Source organism: Amphiura filiformis, chromosome 3, assembly GCF_039555335.1.
Source record: "Amphiura filiformis chromosome 3, Afil_fr2py, whole genome shotgun sequence".
NCBI lineage: Eukaryota > Metazoa > Echinodermata > Ophiuroidea > Amphilepidida > Amphiuridae > Amphiura > Amphiura filiformis.
This window is the reverse complement of record NC_092630.1, coordinates 11,571,276-11,585,900: the sequence shown is the minus strand read 5'-3', so window position 1 is coordinate 11,585,900 and position 14,625 is coordinate 11,571,276. Positions and strand designations below refer to the sequence as shown.

The 14,625-nt window shown below is 38.5% G+C and overlaps 1 protein-coding gene across 1 annotated transcript; it reads left to right on the top strand.

The window, feature by feature from the left end:
- The first annotated feature begins 11,908 nt into the window (after positions 1-11,908).
- LOC140147620 (uncharacterized) lies at positions 11,909-14,625 on the top strand. The gene is made up of 2 exons (XM_072169397.1): positions 11,909-12,168; positions 14,078-14,625. Exons 1-2 carry the CDS (start codon positions 11,909-11,911, stop codon positions 14,604-14,606), a joined length of 789 nt encoding a protein of 262 aa, XP_072025498.1. The 3' UTR covers positions 14,607-14,625.

The window sequence follows — 14,625 nt, the reverse complement described above, 5'->3', positions numbered from 1 at the left end:
CAACGCTAATAAATTCACACACTCGATACGGTATCCAGCATACCGATACTTCAATGCATCTCGTCTACATTGTAAGCTATTGTGCGTATGCCCAAAACTGAACATCGCGGTACACACATTGGTGATATACATGTACCGTGCACGTAGAACAGTACAGTACATTATCGCTAGAATGTCAATCCCAATGACGTTGTTAAATCTAGCAAATGAACGCATCAATATCCATCCTTTATGTCTCAATGATGTCTATGCATAACTTATCAAACGAATCTCGAGTTTGGTGCAACCTGATTGACTCAAACCTATATTTGAACGAAGTTTCAGGATACCATAAGCAGCACGACCAGCATTCACTCGTGGCCGCCATTTGCTTTTGTCATTTTAAACAATAATTGGTTAAAATTCCGTGGCGCGAGATGTATCGTTAAACAGGTAAAGTACAATTCCACTAAACATTACACAGTTTAACGCCTTTTAACGTAACAAAAAAATAACCACCTTTATACGCTCGAGTTTAACAGTCTTTTAACATACGTTAAACTTTGCAGATTAAGCGCAAAATCACGCCTTTGAACATTAATTGTTTAAAAATCTTAAACTTTTCTTCTTATACTTGGCGACTGTTAACTGCCGGAACAAGAGTGTACACGTAGACAAAAGAATGATGACAGTTTACAACACAAAAGAATCTAACATTGAATTTTAAGCGGCTTTAATCCACCCAATTGGGCAGTCACAACACCAGTTTGGTGCTGCGGGGACCCAATAATGGCCGACCAAATCCTGACCATGACTTGGCTCGTTGGATTCATCTATAGGTGTTAATGGAGGCATGATCTGAAAACGTATTCATCTTAATGGAATCAAACTCAAGGTTACTATTTATCTTTTGTAGCGTAAAATATATGGTAACAATAAAAGAATTATAGATCTTATAGCTACATGACTAGTGTGCTTTGAATTCAATTCTTCTAATATACAGTGCACAACTTATAAGTTCCCCCTAATGCTTTTTGAAATAAATCGAAATTTATTTAACGAAATGTAAAATTGTAAAAAGTTATGAGTAACCTTATTTGTTTTACAAATCTGGGCCAATTTGTAGTGTCACACATCATTGCGTTTGGCCACAATGGTTCATTATGTAAAAAAGAGGGAGTTTTAAAAGTTGCAACTGAGTCCATAGGAGTCAATATTATTGTCAAACAATACTGTATGTTAGGCCTGGCCATGTGTTTGTAATGGAAATAAAACTTAAAGTCTAGATGTTTAGTAGGGGATGTGTCCTCATGCACTGTTGACAAGTGCATTGCAACGTCGCCGCATGCTGTTTATTAAATTCCGGACCCGTTGCTGGTCCATGTTGTTCCATACACGTTGGATTGCTCGGGTTAGCTCTTACAGTGTTGTGTTTTCATTGATAAGGTCAACCTCATTTTTAACATGGTCCCAAATATGCTCAATGGGGTTCATGTCAGGAGATTTTGCTGGCCAATCCATTCTTTCAATGCCCTGATTCTCCAGGTATGCGTTCGTTATCATGACACGATGAGGTGTAGCATTATCATCCATGAATTTGAAATCTGCACCAATAGCACCATGGTAGGTAACAACATTTTGTGAGAGGATTTCATTTTAATAACGAGCGGCATTAAGTCGACCTGAAACTTCTACCAGATCGGTTCTTCCATTGCTGCTAATCCCATAGCCCAACGAAGAAGAAGAATACCAAAGATTAAGAAATTCTTTTACAAACACATGCATATCCCTGGCCTACTGTATTGTTTGAGAATTGAGTCCTATGGACTCAGATGCAACTTTTAACACTGTCATGATGCAGTCATGTCTACAGTAGAATTCATCTCGACCTTTGCAGGACTTAACCCCATTAAATGCTATTAAACCAAGATAACACTCATTGAAACAGCTCAACTGATTAAATCGGATCTTCTCTGGTTGTGCACAAGTGACTGTTTTCATGTGCGATATCGCAATAAAGCTGGTATTCATAGCTTCAGTTGGGTAACCGATTATAAAGGAAACGAAAGGAAACAATGTTATGTGTGGCTTTGTTCACGAAATCAGACAATGGCGTGCTTTTTGTAAACCAGCATTCTTGAAAATGAGCAACATAATGATTTTTGACTTAACACGGTTTGGAAATAATTTCTTCATATTTTTGGTGTTATCTGTCGTTTACATGTCCTTCCTAAAACACAAAAGTACGACCCTCTCCAAACACCTAAATTAGCTAAAAATTTAGGACATGTTACAAAACTATATTGTCTAGAATTTTAGAAGAGTACTTTTAATATTGGCCGGTTATTTTTCACACAGCGACGTTAACTAGGCAATGTACTATTACCTATAACATTAACTAAAACACCAAAGTACGAATATTTCCAAACATCTAAATTAGCTAAATATTTAGGACATGTTAAAAACTATATTTTCTAGAACTTTAGAAGAGTACTTTTAATATTGGCCGGTTATTTTTCACACAGCGACGTTAACTAGTCATATCCCCATACTGTTAACGTAGGGCTATTTGTAAAGGTCACGCGTCAATGGGAAAGAGCACTGTATATTGTGTATAGGAAAACGGACAGTAACTGCAGTATGTTTAAAACGGTCTCCTTTTTTTACATAATGAACCATTGTGACTGAACGCAATGACGTGTGACGCTAACATTTGGTCCACATGTGTAAAACAAATAAGGCTACCCATATCATTTTACAGGTTTGCATTTCGTCAAATAGTTTTCGATTTATTTTAAAAAATATGTAGGGGGGAACTTATAAGTTGTGCACCCTATATGTTAGATTAGATAGGCAATGGCTATTTTCCCGTTGTAACAAAATAATAATAATGAAAATTAAAAACAAGCCCTGTGATTATGTATGGCGCAAAGGTAGATGAGTGAGGCAGTTTTATTCCCCGCCGAACGAGTTCGATACGTGACTATCGAACTGCGTGTCCTATACCTTTACATCCAAAGGATGGGTGGGCTGCCTATGTAAGAAGCATAAGAGACCCACTGATGTAGCATAAGAGCCAATCCGTGGGCCTCCCATGCCACTTGAACTTATCAATGCAGTATGAGTTTACACACTCGTAAAATAAAATTGTCCCACCTTTTTTAACGAAAAAGACTTTTACGAATATTCCGCTAACCATGTGCACCAAATTTATGTGTAGGCCTATTATGCTAAAATACTTCCTTTTAGGGAATGGGTTGCTGCTTTTTTGTGATATGTATAACTTGTTTTACTTGCTTTTAATATTACTTTATTCGACTAATTTCATATATTCAGAACAATGTACAACAAGGCCGCTGGATTTTCAGGTGGTAATGGCCGCCGAACCTGTGCCAAATTCGAGCCCTGGACCCCCCCCCCCTCCCCTCCCCTAAAAAGACGTGAATTTTTACCATATTTTTTTGGGGGGGATTCCCAGAACAAAATGTTATCAAAAAAATGGGAATGCACGTTTTGAAAAAAAAATGCTTAAAAAAATTGAAGACGGGCACATTTCCGCCAAGTATTCTTTAGGGTTTGTGAGAATAATGACCATTGGGTGCATGATGGGGAATTTCCAGTGTCCCTAACGAAGACGGGCAAATTTTTGCAAAAATAATTTTTGGAATTCCCAACCCCAAAAAGGGGTCTATTCCTGGGAAATTCCCATGTCTTCTTTAGGGGGAGTGATTTTAATTTCTGGAACAGCCCAATGTGTGAAATTACGATGAGAAGACAACAGCCCGCGTCACTTTGCTTCCAGGAACAGCTGCTCCCGGAGCATATGCTACTGGAGCATGAATAAACTGGAGTAATATTCTAAGTCCAACATGCTCCAGGAGCATGTTTTGAATGCAAAATGCTCCAGGAGCATATAACACATGCTCCAGGAGCATGTTTTGAAAACAGTGTACAGAGCATAATTTGGGGCCAAAAGCTCACAGAAGCCGTTACTCTATTTATCCTGATCACGTTTGATGGCACGTAATTAACAATTAATCTGTCTTTCGTAAATGTATTGAAATGATTACCATTATCATAAGGGAAAAACACAGGTGTACAAATAAACATGTATGGTATTAAGAGTTCATGCCATGGAGAAACGTGCAAAATGGTATTTCTTAGCCCATTGTAATATTTTCAACTTTTATACACATGGCTTGGTATTATTTAAGGAGAGAGGGATGGCAGGACTATATTATGGGTCAAATATCCTTTAAAACATATCCCTTTATGGTCTAAAATGACTATGTTTAAGGGTTGTTTGATTAATGTCGATGCTGAAATGGGGACGATAAAGAAAATAACCCCTTTTGGGATCAAACAATTTTGATGACAATATCCGATTCATTTTAAAAGGAAATCAGTTATGTCCGATTCCATCTGCATAGCTTCCCTCGTCAAATGTTTCTATTCAAAAATAAGTATATCGTTTTAAGAGTGTAGTTTGCCGCCAAGATACGAGAAAGATTCACAGGCACCACCAGAAGTGTCATCATGGAAATTTTTACCGACGGTGGTGAAAACTCGAATGAAATTTAACAATGTACAGTTGCTGTAAATGGTGAAGTCCTTGATATTCATCAGCAACGAAATGATCCTTAGAGTTCAAGGATGGAATGAGCGTCCTAAAAGATCATCCAAGGTCCAAAAGTCTCTCCGACGTCACCACTAATGATATATATATATATATATATATATATATCCAGTGAAAAGTATGCAATCACAAAGGTAGAGAGTGCTCGATGTCCGAAAACAGAGCTAATAATATTCCATAAGGGTTGAACTTGGCCTAATACATTACACTACAGTTCTGTTTCGTATGACAGACATTAAAACCCTGCCACACTCCTCAGGTGCATTTGCACGTACTATAGGGGCATTGATAATGAATAAAGACCCAAACATAAAAGATGAGATAGTAACAAAGTATGATAGCTAAGATGAAAGTGTTTTCAACATAAATCCATTAAGATTTGGGTACTCCAGGGTGTCTTCTACAAGGGGGATCCAGAATCTTCGTGCACAAAATTGATACCCGATGACAGAATCAGATCTACACCTCCTGTACACTTAGACTGAGGACCAAGACAAGATTCGTCTATATTTGGTTCAAGGAGATAAGACGTACACTCTAATTATGACCACATTCAGTTGAAACACCTAGATCTCAAACCTCTAAAAAGATCATCACTCGGTCACCATAGGTAGGTCTTCAACGTTGTTTTCTGAGATTCAGGACGAGTCTCGATAACAGATCATTGGCCAAAGGAAAGTTCAATCATAGGCATATATCATACAATTTTGATAGCAAAATTGAGGCAAGCCATCAAGTGAAGAAGGTAGGAATGGGACTGTTTTCGAATTGTGACCTGTACCCTATTCTCAGTTTGTCAAGCTGCCATTCACGACAGAGGAGCAACCATGGTCCAGGCATGGCCTCCAGTTTAAACATATTTTAGAATTTTAAGTGCTACCTTCATAATATCAGGTTTGCTGGTGATCAATGCTGGTGAGCCTTTACTGAAGAGTGGCTCGAGGAACAATCAGAAGACTTCCATTTTGTCGACATAAATGCGACGTATGCAGTATAAGGTATGCAGTGACCATATTCAAGAGTGAGTTAGAATGAATTTGGCTTGCACTCTTTCAAGTACCTTGTTCTACGAACTTATTGACCGCCCCTCGTAGTAGGCATTTATGACTATGTGAGATTACCCGGATATCACCTGTGAACTCAGGTAATCAGGTTGTATAACTTTCGACCGGTAATCGTGAGATCCAGGATTCAAACCCCGCTGAGTCACGATTTCTTGGGCTTATATCATTGATTTCCGATCCTCGCATACGGTATATTAATTGTATCTTGTATTGTATTACCCCCTGCCCGGTGAATTATACAGGCCCCTCCTTTCTTCGTTATAGGTCGGTCACACTACGACGGACTGGATCAACGTACATCACCGAATACAAAAATATTTTATTCGGCAGAAGATTCGGTGGGATTTTGGGTCCGATTCCCGTTCGTCTCTCTATGCGTTGTGGCCGCTAATAATCCTGCAGGCGTCTTATATCCGATCGTTCAACGTCCGACAAATGACCGGATTTGGGGTCCGATTCCCGTTCGTTTCTCTATGCGTTGTGGCCGCTAATAATCCTGCAGGCGTCTTATATTCGATCGTTCAACGTCCGACAAATGACCGGATTTGGGGTCAACGTCCGACAAATGTCCGGATTTGGGGGTCCGATTCCCGTTCGTCTCTCTATGCGTTGACCGGCGAATCCGTCGCATGTGGCACCAACATGGGACGTCCACCCTATCAGAAAAGTGGGGGAGGAGAGGGTGTTTGAGAGGGTTTTTGACCCCTAGGCAGTGACGTAGCAAGCACTTTTTCAGAGGGTGAACAAAGTGGGGAAAGACAACTTTTAAGGGGGTAAATTTTGACGAAAATGGTCAAATATTGGCTAATAAGTACAAAAGGGCTACAAATCTGATATATCAGGGCAACCAGCGTCCGGGGGCAATAGAGGTGAGAAACCTTTGGACAATGAAGGCCCAATTGAAGCCATTTGTCATTTTTTGGATCAATTTTAGCACTATTATTGGGTACCATTTTAGTTTGAAACAGCCGCAAATTGGTGAAACGAAAGCCTAATTGAAGCCATTGAAAAGTTTTCACCATTATTGTATAATATAAACAATTGTTTTGAAAATAACACGTGGATGTCCATAGCAGAAGCAAAAAGGAAGACTTGTCCATTTTTTTTTTTGAAGGTCCAATTGAAGCCATTTGCATGGAGACTGTAGGGCCTATTTACATTATTAGGCCTAGGCCTATTGTGTATAAATTTAGTTTTAAAAATGGAAAATTTGAAAAATTGTTTTTGGTGCATCATTTTTACACTATTATTGCCTTAAACAAAAAAACAAAGAAGGCCCGATTTGAATTTGCAAAATGTTAAAATGTTACACTGATCCACTGACACTTAGGGAGTGTTCATTAATACTTTGGTAGCGGGGGCTGGAAAATATGTAGGGGGGGTCATAAAATTTAAGGAGTTCTGAAGAGGGGGGGTTAAAAAGTTTTGGGTGTATGAACAGGGGGGTTAAAAGTTTTTGGGCACGTAGAGGGGGGGGGTGTAAAAACTTTAGCAACGTTAGTCCTGAAGCAAAAAATATAAAATAGCCTGAAATTTTTTTCGCGCGCTATGCGCGCCAATGTTCCCCTAAAACCAGAACAAAAGTTCATGCCAGATAAGGGTATTTGATCAGGTCCTTTATGTATTTTGAAAAGTCATTCAAGTATGAAGTGTTAAAAATTGTCTTGTTGTCTATAACTTCATTTTGAGGTTTGTGTCAGTTCCTTCTGATCTGCTCTTTTAATCACCAAAAGACTGCAATAACTTTGTTCTTCTTTAGTGTTGATAATTTGTACAATAATGTTTCATGCAGTACAGATTATTAATTTATTATCAACTAAATCATGTTGCTTTACAATTATAGGCGGAGGAATCTTGGAGAACCGGGGTACACGTTTCCACCCCCTAATTTTTCCATGGGGACATCCCCCTAAATATCCTAGTAGGAGAAAAAAAAAAAACAATAACTGCCCTATGCAACTTTGTTAGCACATCGAAAAGCACTGTGTTTTGGGCCCAAATAGGGTAAAATTGCAAAATTTTGTGCTTCGCGATCACACGAACTGGCCCAGCAAATAGCAAAACACCCCATTTCGGCAGTAGCGTAGCCAGGGGGCAAGGGGGGAAAGTGCCCCCATGACAAAGATGAATGAAAAATGAAAGATAAAATCTGGAGGGCAAAGGAAAAGAATAGGGCAAGGAACCCCTTTTCCACCCAAATTCACCCTGATCATGGGCCAAAATAGTGTAAAATACAAAACGTTTGCGCGCTGTATGCGCACATTGTCACAATAAAGGCATTTTCATCCCCATCATGGGCGAAAATAGTGTACAAATGAGGGGGGGTCAAAATAGTTTTGAACCTAATATGAGGGGGTCAAAAAGTTTTAGGTCCATTAAGAGGGGGGTCAAAAAGTTTTGGGTTCGCGAAGAGGGGGGTTAAAACAATTTTCGACATGAAAAAAAATATTTTCCAGCCCCCCCCCCCACCAAAGTATTTATGAACACTCCCTTAGATATAAGTGAGACTTAGACTTCAGACTCGTAATTTCAGGTAAAGCATGCATGGATTGATATGTAAAGTCAGGAATAGACCTATAATCCCGTCTTATATAAATACTGACTTTGGTGACAAAATATCACGGGCCCTGCATGATGGACTGGCCGGCAGTAATTTTCACAGGCTTTTGGGCCAAGGAACCACATTTAAGCACTGTCTATAATAATCACAGGCCTATACTTAGGCTTACTAGTACTACTATCCTGGGCCTACTCAATCACGTATACAATTTAACCTTTTCCATGTTTTCTCTTCTTTTTCTTTCTTGTCAATCACTAAAACTGGTAGGAATTTGATATTGCGTCCTCTACCCTTCAGAAAGTACCCCTCCCTCAATACTACTTACATGCATAGGCCTACTACTAAATTACGTGCAATACTTTTTCTCTTCTCTCTCTCTTCAATTTTTCTCACTTTCTTTTCTTTTTTCTCTCCTTTCCCCCTTTTTTTCTGTCAGTTTTTTCTACCCATGATCGATCGATGCACATGTTCGCCATAGGCCTACATCCGGCACAAGCGCCTGCGAAACCTTGCAAACACCGGCGGTATATAAACGAAAGAATAACGAACAAACCCAGGGTATATATACAGAACAGTACGAACACACATCGGACAACTTCCGGACGCGTGTATTCTGCACTCTCCGTTTCAAGTTTTGTGCATGCACAAAACTTGAAACGTATTGTCGACGGACTAAACAAACATCACCTAACACGAAACGCATTTGGCGGATAATAACAGGACATATGAAGAACATAAAACGAACATTGACGAACACTAACGGATTTCCTAAAATACCATCCGTTTCTTATACGGAAAACCGATCCGGTGTAGTGTGACACTAAGACGGTCTGGGTCAACGTACATCACCGAATGCAAAAATATGCTATCCGGTGGTGAAGGCCTCACAGGAACGTATTTGCAACGAACACGGGCCGAGTGTAACGAACAAAGAACGAACATGAACGAACGGAGAGCGAACAAACTCCGGCAATATGCAGCACCATACCAACACACATCGGATAAATACCGAACATGTGTATTCGGTACACTCCGTTTCAAGTTTTGTGCATGCACAAACTTGCCGACGGACTTAACGAACATCACCTAACACGAAACGCATTTGGCGGATGATAGCAGGACATAAAAAGAACATAAAACGATCATTGACGAACAACAACGGATTTACTAAAATGCCATCCGTTTCTTGTACGGAAGACCTATTCGGTGTAGTGTGACAGACCTATTAATTAAAAGACTTTATAACTAAAAGTTTAAATATTTTATTAATTCTGTCTACCAAAGATAGCACACTGGGATAAAGACTTAACTAACCAAAGGTTGACAAAAGTTAATGCTGTCTACCAAAGATAACACACTGAGATGAAGACTTTACTAGCTAAATCCTGACATATTAAATTAATGCTGTCTACCAAAGATAGCGCACTGGGATAAAGACTTAATTAACCAAAGGTTGACAAAAGTTAATGCTGTCTACCAAAGATAACACACTGAGATGAAGACTTTACTAGCTAAATCCTGACATATTAAATTAATGCTGTCTACCTAAGATAGCACACTGGGATAAAGACTTAATTAACCAAAGGTTGACAAAAGTTAATGCTGTCTACCAAAGATAACACACTGAGATGAAGACTTTACTAGCTAAATCCTGACATATTAAATTAATGCTGTCTACCAAAGATAGCGCACTGGGATAAAGACTTAATTAACCAAAGGTTGACAAAAGTTAATGCTGTCTACCAAAGATAACACACTGAGATGAAGACTTTACTAGCTAAATCCTGACATATTAAATTAATGCTGTCTACCTAAGATAGCACACTGGGATAAAGACTTAATTAACCAAAGGTTGACAAAAGTTAATGCTGTCTACCAAAGATAACACACTGAGATGAAGACTTTACTAGCTAAATCCTGACATATTAAATTAATGCTGTCTACCAAAGATAGCGCACTGGGATTAAGACTTAACTAACTAAAAGTTGGCATATTAAATTAATGCTGTCTACCGAAGATAGCACACTGGGATTAAGACTTAACTAACTAAACGTTGGCATATTAAATTAATGCTGTCTACCGGAGATAGCACACTGGGATGAAGATTTAATTAACTAAAAGTTAGCATGAAATTTGGAATTGAATCAAAATACTGGACTTACTATTTTAGCAACGCTAAAAGCTGGCATATTAAATTAATGCTGTCTACCGAAGAAAGCACACTGGGATTAAGACTTAATAAACTAAAATATACAGAAGAACACATTGGTATTCCTTTTAAGCAATAGTTATCGGATTGTCTATCCAAAGACAACAGATTAGGGTAACATTTGAAAATCATTTCAAATCACATTCTGAGATAAAAGTGTTTCAGTTTGGTTTCAAAAATATGACATAATAACAACCACGAAGAGTTCATTCAGAATCATAAGCTTTATTACTATTAGTTTCAAAAACGGAACAATACAGGAGCGATTTTAATAATACCTTATTTTTAAGCAAAATATTTTGTAAGTAAAAGTCATATTAATAAAAGTCATTTTTAACGGACTAAAAGAAAAAAAGAAAATGCCGCGGAAATGGCATTTTGAACACTTTGGCGGAGAAAGTGCCAAAAAGTTTGTAGATACAATAATACTACTTCACTGAGTGAGCGCAGCTTGTATGTGATTTTGTTTTTAATTTCCACAAATTTGGTCACTTGTTTTAACATTTTGATGGGAAAATTCGAAGGTGGGTGGTAGGTTAAGCAGAGGTTAAATATCATATCACTAAATTTGTTTCGAGATCTTATTTCGAGTTTTGGATTAAAATGGTTCATGTTTAAAATTGGCAGATAAAATGAGTGTCGTGCAGCTGATCTCTAAATTTGTAATCTTATTTCGAGTTTTGGATTAAAATGGTTCATGTTTAAAATTGGTAGATAAAATGAGTGTCGTGCAGCTGATTTTAGATTAATATCTGTGATATTGAGTAAAAATTTCTATAAAATGGTGGAAATTGCACACAACAGGCCACATTCTGCATCTGGCAGACATCGTTTGAACAGCTTTAAACCTACTGTAAGTATAACTCGGATAGGTTTTGCTATACGTCTTTAGTGTGTGGAAGTTGCAATGTAGCCTGACATTTTTGCGTGCATTTTCCCATTGCAACACGCTCTGCGTTTTCGGCTCGGTATTGCGATTTTTGATAGTCTGTTGCGAGTTTGCAACATTTAAAAAAAAATATTTTGCCTCATCCATGTCATCGGAAAACGCTTGCTGCTGCTTTGTCGCATGACCAAAAAGCAAACATATTGCATTATACTTAAATAACATTATGTAAAGAATATTTTGCAGTATGTTTTCATATGCTTTTGAATGAAACGTTTCTTGGCAACATTTTACGAACATTTACGAAAATGGTTTGCGTTTACTAGGATATTTTTGTACACAATACTAGCCTTGAAGCAAGCGTGAGTCAGAAAATAGACGTAAAGAGTTAAAAAGAGAAAGAGAGAGTATTATCTTCGTTGTAAATGTAAAAATAAGTTAATTGTAAAGAGAAGAGAGTTGAAATATGTAACAATGAAAGTTGAAACATTCGCATCAAGCGTTTACGTATTACTAATCTTTCATCATGTAAATTCCTTTTATTTTAACAGTTGTGACTCTGCATTACACGATCATGATTGGCGTGACAGGATTTTTCGCTCTTTGTGTCGGTTTATCCCATGCATTAACTAGCGATGAAGTAGCAAGCTTTGGTACTACAGGGGAGAAAGAGCAGAATACGGGCTTGATTGGATGGGTGAAGATCTTCTCCAGCGGAAGTTCGTGGATCATTCAATCGAATGGCATCCCCGATCACGATACTCACGATTGGCCGTGGAATGGGGAAAACCCCAATTCTATCCAGGAACAGAACTACAATTTCAATGTACCAATGTAAGTAATAAACCAATAATCAGACGTTTTTTCCTTTAAATTACCAGATATATGTTTCATCTCTTTTCCAATCATGCAGTATGAAGCAATTACGACGTTTCCCGAAATCCTTAGTATTCCCGACGTTTCCCGAAATCCCCAAATAAACCCAAACTACGTCATCGTCATTGCATACATCTTTAATGCGCACACTCGGGCCTGTGCATTTACAATTCCGCTTTGGATTTATATTGCACTAAGGATTTTGGGAATTCCAGAAATAGACCATGAGTGGCATTGCTATTTATTTATTGTCAGTTTTGTACTGTTTTATATTTTTATTTTTTGTTTTTAAATATTTTTAGAGCCAGGATATATGCTAACATATGCCTCAAATTAATTTTTAATATCAAATCAGTGCAAAGAAGGTTAGGCTAGATATGAAAATTGCAAGTTTTGTCATTAATATTTTGCTTGAAAATATTTTTTTTTCGGGCGTGCATCCAAAGCGAAACAAACTAAAGCAAGGACTATTTTAACGTGCCTCCTTGCAATTTCGTGCAGTTAGAATAAACATCCATTCACTGATGATAAAAATCCGTGCTTAATATATTTCTATACTAGTTTCAGCCAAAAAATGACCAGGAAATTAAAGAAGAGACTTTTAGAGTTCAGTTTGTTTTTTGTTTTTTCAAGAAATTAACCCTAATTAGTTATGCAGATTAAAATTAGCAAAATGCTAAACGCAATATACTTCTATTGTGTTTGTACTACATATGTACCAAGTTTCAGCTAGATAGTCATTCTAGTTACTTAGCAAATTAACTTTTGGGAGTATGTAATTAAATCATTTGGCCTCGCTTTCAGTTTTCTGCTCCGCTAATTGGAGTTAGCAGAGCCAAACGCCGCCAACTACTTTCCTTGCATTCAATGCATATTAGTTAACAGTAATAACATCAAAACCAAGTTAGTTGTGTTATTTGTTCAAAGCACGCACGCACTTTTAAACAAAACAGATGAAAAATAAATGTAGCAAAAAGACCCAAATTTGAAGCATCTTGCAAATTCAAGCTATTAAATATAGGGGCCCCAAAAATGTCGCTAAGAGTGAGAGGCCCCTTAAGTAGCACAAATTTCAAATTAATATCATACGTAACTGTCATCAACCATGCCGAGCTACATTTCTTAAAATTGGAAAGGATTTATTTATTTATATGCATATTATTACTAACTGCTCAGTGCCAGAAGTTGGTAAGTGCAATAGCTGCCCTGTGAACATTTGGCATTTTACACCCAGTATATATTGTACTCATCTACACATGGCATCTACACATGGCAGCTATTGCATTTACCACTCCGGCACTGAGCAGTCATTATACTGTACATTTTGTACAAATCATTATGCTTTCCAGTGCAAGCTTACCTTCAACATACTCTCTAATTGTAAAAGAGTTAAATTTCACCCTGTTATGGATTACCTAACATTGATCACTTCAATGGAGTAAAATCACACTTTGAGAGTGAATGGCACACCTTGTTAACTCTACCCAGAGTGAATTTCTCCCTTTCCCGAGTGATCAATTGAGCAGGCTTGAGCAGGCTTGAAAAGTGCGTCAGCGATGTGAAGTCATGGGCTGTTTCCAACAAGCTTATGCTAAACGACTCAAAGACGGAGGTCGTTCACATGAGTTCCCGACATGTTCAGTCATCACCTCTCCCACCTTTGACGATCGGTGATTCTGTCATTAATGCATCTGAGTCAGCACGCGATCTTGGTGTCATTTTTGATAGCAGACTTGATATGAAGCAACATATTAAGAGCATCACCAAATCTGCATCAGTATTAAATCAGTATTATCAATTTGCCCAAATTTAATGTTACAGGATGCACAGCTTTTAAATTTTAAACATATCTGTTATTTGCTTTCAGGTATCCATCAATAGCCAGTCAGCCATCTTGTCTTCCCGCCGGTCCCATAGGTGTAGCCACAAATGGGCTGGTCATCTTCAATCCATGGACCGCAGAAGCTCTAAATGCCGTAGAGGGAGAAACTGCCGAGACTTTCGACATGTGCGATGGACACCCAGATCAACAAGGCAACTACCATTATCACAAGCAGCCCTCCAGTTGTCTCTTCAGCGTCACACCTGGAACACCATCCCCGATGGTCGGCGTAGCTTTTGACGGTTTCGCGATCTACGGTCCTGTTGACGAGTATGGTAACACATTGACCACAGCGGACTTGGACGAATGTAACGGACGGGTCAATTCTAACGGCGTGTATCAATACCACACCACGACCGATTTCCCCTACATGTTGGGTTGCTATAAGGGTACGCCTAGTAGCAGCGCAGGTAACAACATGTGCTACTTTGCAAGTGATGCTGATGATGACGGTAACATTGGCGGCGGCGGCGGCGGGCCACGACCTCCACATCCACCACCAGGACGCCGTTAGATACGCGATTTACTACTAT